Source organism: Urocampus carinirostris, chromosome 1, assembly GCF_059441175.1.
Source record: "Urocampus carinirostris isolate Australia breed hairy pipefish chromosome 1, RoL_Ucar_1.0, whole genome shotgun sequence".
NCBI lineage: Eukaryota > Metazoa > Chordata > Actinopteri > Syngnathiformes > Syngnathidae > Urocampus > Urocampus carinirostris.
The window spans coordinates 59,053,782-59,061,860 of NC_142349.1; the positions used below are offsets into that span (position 1 = coordinate 59,053,782).

The window sequence follows — 8,079 nt, forward strand, 5'->3', positions numbered from 1 at the left end:
TGTTTGTTTGTTTGACATCGTACGGACAGCGCATCCGCACGTGTCTACAACACGTATTTGCTTCTTTGCAAGCTTTGGGAATGTTAAGGGGGTAATCAGTTTGACTGAATCATCGGACTGTTTTGTCGACATTCCCATTGTTGCGCCTTATAATCCGGTGCGCCTTATGTATGGAAAATATTGGACCAAAACTATTTTTTGGGGGTGTGCCCTATAACCCGGTGCGCCTTATAGTGCGGAAAATACGGTAATTGACTCGTGAAAGGATTTGAACTCTAAGGCAGCTTCAGAGTAAAAAGTAAACCAAGTACTAGTATTTGATCTTTTGAGATATTGTAAGGTTCATCACCAATGCATTATACTTATGATGTGCAAAAGAGATTCTAACAAAAATTCATACATTTCAGGTGCCATCCTTTTCTCCAGTTAACACATTTTATCTACCTCACCTCCTGCATGTGCACTTAGTGTGTAACACTTCACGGACTTATTACTGTGTTGCAACAACAACCCACTGTGTGATACTGTTTTTTTTAAATACAGGCACCTGAGGAAAAAAATCAACATATTTGGATGCAAACAAATAAGACTTATTAAACTAATTGGTCAAATGTAAACCAATGTTAGCTGGTAGTTACGTACTTCTGGACTGAGCAAAGATTTAACTAAAAACAAGAATCTAATTTTCACGCAAAACTAAGCAATGTTGGTACCTATCATAAGCAGTTTTTGGGTGAAATGCCTGAAATGATTGAAATTGTTGCCATGTTTCTCAGGTCAGCTTAAAAGTGACGATGACACTGTTCTCTGGAGGCTTTGCTTTACCATTGCAACTTTTTTTCTTTCATGTTTAACTGCAGCTGGCATTAGTTTGTAGCCAATTCTAAAGATGAAGGTAGTTTCTAATTGCTAAATTGCTATGGGAAATACTTCCCGCAATTAAAAATGTAGACAATATATTACTATTTTTATCCAACACCTATATGGAAAGAATTGTCGCTAAAACATTTATTTGCAATCAACTCAAGCTCTAAAAATCATGCTTTAAAAAAAATGCACACGCAAGATTAAAAATTGCATATTTAAGTTGCAGATACTGTACACGATTCACACCAGATCTCTTAATTGGATTATTAGCTTCGAAACTCTTTAGAAAATGCTTGAAATTGGCTACAAATATGGTGTAGGAACCCTTCAATTGTTCTGTCCAACTCAATATTTCTCTTGTAGTGCCATATACCCTTGTATTTCTTATTGAATAGTATATCACTTCATTTCCTCTGTTCTTTCAGCTCATGTCCAGATGTAGCAGAATAATCCACAAACCTTATTGCTTTGGTTATTCTTGTGAAAACAAATTCGTACCCCCTCAAAATATAGTGGTGTGAATGTCATTTTTGATGAAGGATGTAATTTTGCAAGACCCCTGCTACTCACGGATAAGGCCTTACTTGTTGACATCACAATGACACAAGCAGGTCTATTATAAAAACACATTTATTCAACCAAAGATGGTAAATAGTCTGCATTTTATAGCGCTTTTCAAGTCAATGAAGACCTCCCAAAGCACTTTACCCATTCACACACACCAATCGCGGTCATGCAGCCACGCAAGGCGCCTACCTACTTACTGGGGGCGTTAGGGATTCAGTGTCTTGCCCAAGGACACCTCGACATAACACGGAGGAATCGAACCTGTGATCTCTTGATCCCAAAACAAGCGCTCTACCTCCTGAGCTAATGCCGTCCAATATAAAACATCTTTGTTAAACTTTGGGTCAAGTTTGATGTCCAGGCACGCGTGTTTAAAATATAAATATTTGCTTAATGGCCAGAAGAAATATTTTACAAGATAATTCCATGACTTCACATTTCAATATATATACAGTATAGTAATGTCCATTGGCAAATGTCTGCAAAATCTCCATTAAAACGAGTGACTGTATTTTAAAAGGTAAAGCTCCAGTCTCATCTTTTGATGTCGCATACATCATGAAATTGGTCTTAAAGAACACTATTAAAACAGTGATCCAAATTCAGCTCTTCATCCGTGTCTGTGATGCTACTGCTTTCCTTGCAGTCATCGTTCCGAAGTCCTAGTTTTAGTCTCTGATCACACTCATTTTTATTCTTCTTTTTTGTCACAACCTCTTCTTTGTCTTTCTTCAAAGTTGTCTGAATGTTCTGGTAAAACCTAGAAATGAGTTAATGGTTAGGTGATTGTATTATTACAGTTAAGTGACTGTAAAACTCTTCAGCCAGAAAGAACATTCTTACCTTTCAATTCGTCTTGAATTCTCTTCCATCTTTTGATTGGCTATTCCAATCAAGTAATCGATATACTCGTTTGAAACCAAGAGCTTGCCTTGGTAACTGAGCGGAACCTCCAGGCTATGGGTACAGCGGACAGCCTTTAGATAGAAAATGCAAGAGGTGAATTATGATGCAAATCAACCAACTGTAAAAGTAGTCTCCAAGTCATTAGCAAAATGAAATGCTGGTTGCTCGAATGTATGTAGCATGGTGGCAAGAGCACCCATCCCCGCTTCTGCCAACAAGTTTTTGTATTCCAATTACCGTAAATTCCAGACTATAGAGCGCACCTGATTGTAAGCCGCACCCACCACATTTTCAGAAGAAAACCGATTTCGTACATACACAAGCCGCACCTGTATATAAGCCGCATGCGCCCACGTTAAAAAATTGTGACACAAGCATTGAATTTATCCGGACACGACTTCAAGTCGCGCAGTTGAAACTAAATGTCCTTTATTGCAGTACACGGTCCAAAAATCACAGCCGCCAAAATGAACGGAAAATGATACTGGTACTTAACGTTTGATGCAGACCTGCAGAGTCCGGGTACTCGTTGAAAATAATCCAAGGAAAAAAAGTCTATATTTCCAAGGGTAAGGGTGGGAAAAATATATATCCACTATTGTCCGCCGCCACAACAGGTCTCACTCACCTTTACCCCACTTCCCGTCAGCCCGCGTTTGCTCCACCCCTCTTTTTTATTTGCAAAACATATCAGAATAAGTGTCTCAAATAAATACATTACAAAAATATACAGGTGCAAATACATATTATACATGGGTTACACATATTTACGAAGAAAGACGGTACACCGAGAGTTTTCAAAGCTTTAATAATAATATTATAACTTTCATCTTAAACCGTGCCTGTGAAGGGTAGCAAAACGCTACTACCAACACGCTCGCAACACATTAAACGACTGTTAAAAAAACATACCGTACTTGTAGTAACCACCGCACTCGCCTTCCTCCTAATAACTGACGTCACCAAAGTCGTCTTCCCCAGTATGGGAAAGAGACTATGTCATATAGACGTCGTCCCACGCTCCCTTATTAAAAAACACGCTAGCACCATGCTCGCAAAGTAAAGTTCACGTGCAGTAGCTCTGTTTCCTTCTTTATCGGACTGCTCGATTGCATTTAGCTTGAAAGCTGCGTCATGTGCCTTTATTTTTGCAATTTGCATGGTTAGAATATTTCTACGCTAATTTAATTTGTGCACAAGCTAAGAAGATGCAGTCTTCCTCGGCGCATATATTCCACCGGTCTAAATCTTACCTTTTGTACTCGAGCGCCGCTGGCGGCTGTTAGAAAAGTTACATAAATTGGCCGCATCACTGAATAAGCCGCAGGGTTGAACGTTTGGGGAAAAAAGTAGCAGGTTATAGTCCGGAATTTTCGTTACTATGTAATAACGTATACTGCATAGGGTGATGCATCTAATCTTAAAATTAGAATGTCGTACCGTGATGATCTTCCCGGTCTTGCTCAAAGTAAGACCTGAGTTTCTGAAGCCGGACTGTACAGCTGAAGAAAGCTAAACATAAAAAAGGAGAACATAGCAATAAAAAATAATTAAAACATTTTTCCTCCATTCATTTACTATACATAGTTTATTTTCCAAAGGAAATATAATTGGACAGTAACCACCATCAAAGTTCAACATGAAACAACGCTTTCTTTGTAACGTCAGAATAGTTGAATGCGCATCCATTTCACTAAAAATAAATGACTAAATTACTTACTCGCCTCTTGTATCTTTAAACATCTAAAGATCAAAACCCCCAAAATAATGTGTCCATTCATTATCTGTATATAAAAAATAAGATTAGGTCAGGTCCAATAAATGAGAGCACAGTTAAGAACTACCTGCATGGCGTTTCTGCCTGACGCATCTCCCCCGGTGTCAAATGGTAGGGGTAACTGCAGGGTCATCAGCCAGGAGCCACCATTCATTGATGTTTCCCTTCATTTATCCTGGAACATCTCATGGTGGTGGAGCAACGGCTCGGATGTACCCCTACAGCTACCCCTAGGACCCATCTTTCCCCTACGACCTGTCCCTCCTTCTCGTCCACCGCCAGTATCTGGCTCTTTCCGCTTCTTCTGCCAGGTCCCTGATTTGTATTTGTATTTATTATTATTCAGCCAGTATTAACCATCAACATGATATATACCGGAAATCATTTTGTCACGCGAAGCTATCGACGTGACTCGTCGCCTTCGATCGGCGCCGGGTTTTTAGACCCAACTGCTGTGTTGGGAGTCATTAGGTGACCAAACCCCCCAATTCCAACCCTTAATGCCGAGCGCCAAGCAGGGAGGCAATGGGTACCAATGTTGTAAGTCTTAGGTATGACTCGGCCGAGGCTTGAACCAGCGACCTCCCAGTCTCGGAGCGGGCGCCCTACCATCTAGGCTACTGAGATTGCCCTCTTTAGTTTCACTCCACTCAATCCAATCTTCCTGAGGAGGTGTTGGATGAATGTTCCAACAAACCCACTGCAGCAAACCTCCAAAGGGTAGATAGATGTTGCCCAACTCAGTTCTGGACACTCTGCTACAACCTCTGTGTATTTGTCGCTCTTTCTTCCATATGCAGCATCTACTCCTTCCTCCCAATGGACAGCTCACTCTGCTAGGATCGCTGTCTTGCTTGCAGAGGACCACAGGATGACGTCCGACCTCAGAGAAGTGATGGTGGAAATTTGAGCTGCATATCAGGTTCCACCCTTATGTTCTAGTCACATTCTGGTGTTAAAAGTAGTGGTCTATCCTTTTGGCTGGTGTTTTAAACTTCGGCCCCTTGTCCATTGAAGCAGATCAGTGTTTGCGTCCTGGGAAGGAGGGTCTTTGGAAGCTTTCATTCTCCTCTCTTCAAGGACTTTTTGCAAGCTTCAGCCAGACCAGAAAATGACGTTACCCATTCCTATCCTGCAAAAGTGCTGTCTTGCAATTGGACTTGATATGTTGTAGGCTTGGGTTTGGGGCGTTACAGAGCTGGCAATTCTCCTCAGAGCCATACCTCTGCCACCGATGACTTGGACTAGGTCGGGTGTCATATCTGACCCGAAAGAGGAAACACAGCCTAGTTTGAGACATCTTCTAGTTAATATATTGACTTATTGCTTGGAAAATTAGTCTATAGTGAATTCATAATGTCATTTACATACAGGTTATTTTAGCAGTCCTTTGGTGTGTCTTGGGCAAGGACAGCCTGGTGGCGCCCATCCCTCCCCAGGCCAACATATGGAAACATATGTCAACAAAATTCACTCCCTCTTCTGTCATTCTGCTTTTACTTCCTTTGTATTTTTGATTACAAAAAAATAGGTAAGATGACCAGCTAACATCTGCTATGATATTTTGGTACATTGGCTGGAATATTAGTGTTGGTAGGTTTATAAACTGGGTGTTTTTTTTTTTTCATCAATTTGATATACCCTATTTTGATGGTGGTACCTTGAGCATTGTCAAAAATAACAGCATGTAAGTTTCAAAACACCCTTTTTGACAAAAACATTATTCTCACCAATAATCGTGCATCTTCTAGTGTCCTGCACTGAACATGGAGAACAAATGGCTCAAACTTGAGCACAGCACTGCCATTAGAGCTGGACAGAGCAGACATCTGACACAAGAAAATACAGAGATGAGGTGAAACCGGCAAAATATTCAAGCAGTCACACTCAAGTGATGAAAATGACCCTTACCACGTCATCACATTTACTTTTTGTATGTGAGACATAGAGCCAGACGAGGTTCTTTTTCTGCACAACACAGCTTTCAGGGGCCTGAAAGAGAAGGAATCATTCGCAAAAAGACGAGAAATGATTGTTAAATACAACTTACAGCATTTTTTTTGCTTCAGTCAACTGTTAACTATAGTTGCAGGTCTGATTAGGATCATTTGATACACGCATTTTTCTAATGGAAGAGACACGATTCAGTGTTTTGCTAAAAATGTTTCATCTAGTCATAGGGCAGCACGGCGGCGCAGTGGTTAGCGCATGTGCGGCACAGTTCATGTCTTGGGAACCTCCTGCGTGGGTTCAAATCCAGCTCCAGACTTCCTGTGCGGAGTTTGTATGTTCTCCCCGTGCTTGCGTGGGTTTTCCTCCGGGCACTCCGGTTTCCTCCAACATTTTTGAAGCTGAGAGCTACTTTATAGTACTGATTAGCAAGAAATGCTACCTGTTTGATATGTATTTCTAAAATAACTTATTTTATAGCTATGTTATGTGAAAGCCAGGTTGTTATTATTAGAAGTAGGGTAAACATAGTCTGGGTCAACCACTAAAACATTTGCCATGTAAAAGGGCACTGAGTGGTTTAAATATATCAATTATGGGCACATTTCTAAAATAATTTGGGAATAAATTATTTAAGTTTTGAATTTTTCCTTGCCTGCATGTTGGTTTAAGATCAGGCGATGGTGTGATTGTAATCCTGTGCAGTCCTTTGAGACATCTTGTGATAAAGGGGTATACAAATAAATGTGACTTGACAATCGATAATGTATTTAAATACACATAAAATATCAACAATTTCTCGAGTTAGTTAGAAAGCAAATCACAATGACCCATCTTTGGTGAGCTCTTCGGTCCTCGGTCTATTCAGCTGTTCTTGAGAGACACATGGTGCCCGCGGGCACTACGTTGGTGACCCCTGTTTCCATCACCATTAAGTTTATGTATTATATCCAGGGTTGGGTAGGGTTACTTTAACTTGATTACTTTCAATTAGTTTTGGATTACTCCAATACCAAATATGCTAATAAAATACAAAATAAACTAAAGATGAATAAAATGATGACTCATAACACGCGGTAAGCTTTCTCTCCTGGCTTTGATCTCCGGCAAAACTAACAAAAAATGCGACAGAGACAAAATGAAAATAAATCAAAACAGCTTGCCAACATCATTTTTTCCGTTCCATGTATTCCGTTACTCCCCAAGCCTGCACACAATTTAGTAATTTGATTCATATTTAGTTTATTTTGTCTTTTATTAGCATATTTGGTAATCCAAAAGTAATTGAAAGTAATCCAGTTAAAGTAACCATGCCCAACCCTGATTATATCATTATCCTAAATTCCTCCCAAATTTATAAGAGTTTCTGAAGAGTGTCATTTTTACATTAGGAAAAAAAATAAACCAGATAAATATGTATGTTCGCATACCGTTTCGATGACTGTAATGCGTCCGGAGCACGAACTGGTGGTGAAATACTCCTGGTAGTTATTAAGCAAAGATACTAAATGCACAATTCCCTCATCAACATTTCCTTTTTTACTAAGGTCCCCTTTACTCAGACACCGCTGCTTCCAATCGCCAAAGTTTTTCTCCATTTGTAAAATTGAAAATAACCCGAAAACATCATTTATGAATGGTGGCGTCGACTCTTGTTCGCACGGAATGGCAATAGATTTCGGATTCACGGACGCTCTCTACAGGACTGGAGTGTTATCGACTCAAAGACCAGACCAATTTGAATACCTGTGATCCTCCACGGCCCTTACAAACTGTCTTATTTTCCCCTCACAAAATACAAAATAATCTTACACCATATTTTTATTTCAAACGTGCTTATGTATGTAGTTTAACATGTTATATTGTACACGTGTTTTGTTATATCATATATATTGTTAATTAACATTTTCTTGTGAGATCCTGAGTTTCTCGACATGAATGAGGTTTACTATAAAACATTTTTTTTAAATTAAGTAGCTTGGACGTTCACTGTTGAAGGAAAAAATACATGA

General features: G+C 39.7%; 1 protein-coding gene across 1 annotated transcript; it reads right to left on the reverse strand.

The window, feature by feature from the left end:
* Positions 1-1,481: 1,481 nt before the first annotated feature.
* On the reverse strand, positions 1,482-7,758 carry tyw3 (tRNA-yW synthesizing protein 3 homolog (S. cerevisiae)). The gene is made up of 6 exons (XM_088319771.1): positions 7,498-7,758; positions 6,029-6,109; positions 5,848-5,946; positions 3,781-3,852; positions 2,278-2,411; positions 1,482-2,194 (listed from the first exon to the last, which is right to left on the reverse strand). Exons 1-6 carry the CDS (start codon positions 7,663-7,665, stop codon positions 2,005-2,007), a joined length of 744 nt encoding a protein of 247 aa, XP_088175897.1. The 5' UTR covers positions 7,666-7,758; the 3' UTR covers positions 1,482-2,004.
* Between the last annotated feature and the right edge of the window lie 321 nt (positions 7,759-8,079).

Coding starts and splice junctions, on each gene's coding strand:
- tyw3 (XM_088319771.1), bottom strand. CDS start 7,665: ATGGAGAAAAACTTTGGCGATTGGAAGCAGCGGTGTCTGAGTAAAGGG. Junction 5,947..6,028: donor AAAGTAAATGTGATGACGTG/GTAAGGGTCATT, acceptor TTCTTGTGTCAG/ATGTCTGCTCTGTCCAGCTC. Junction 2,195..2,277: donor AATTCAAGACGAATTGAAAG/GTAAGAATGTTC, acceptor ACTCATTTCTAG/GTTTTACCAGAACATTCAGA.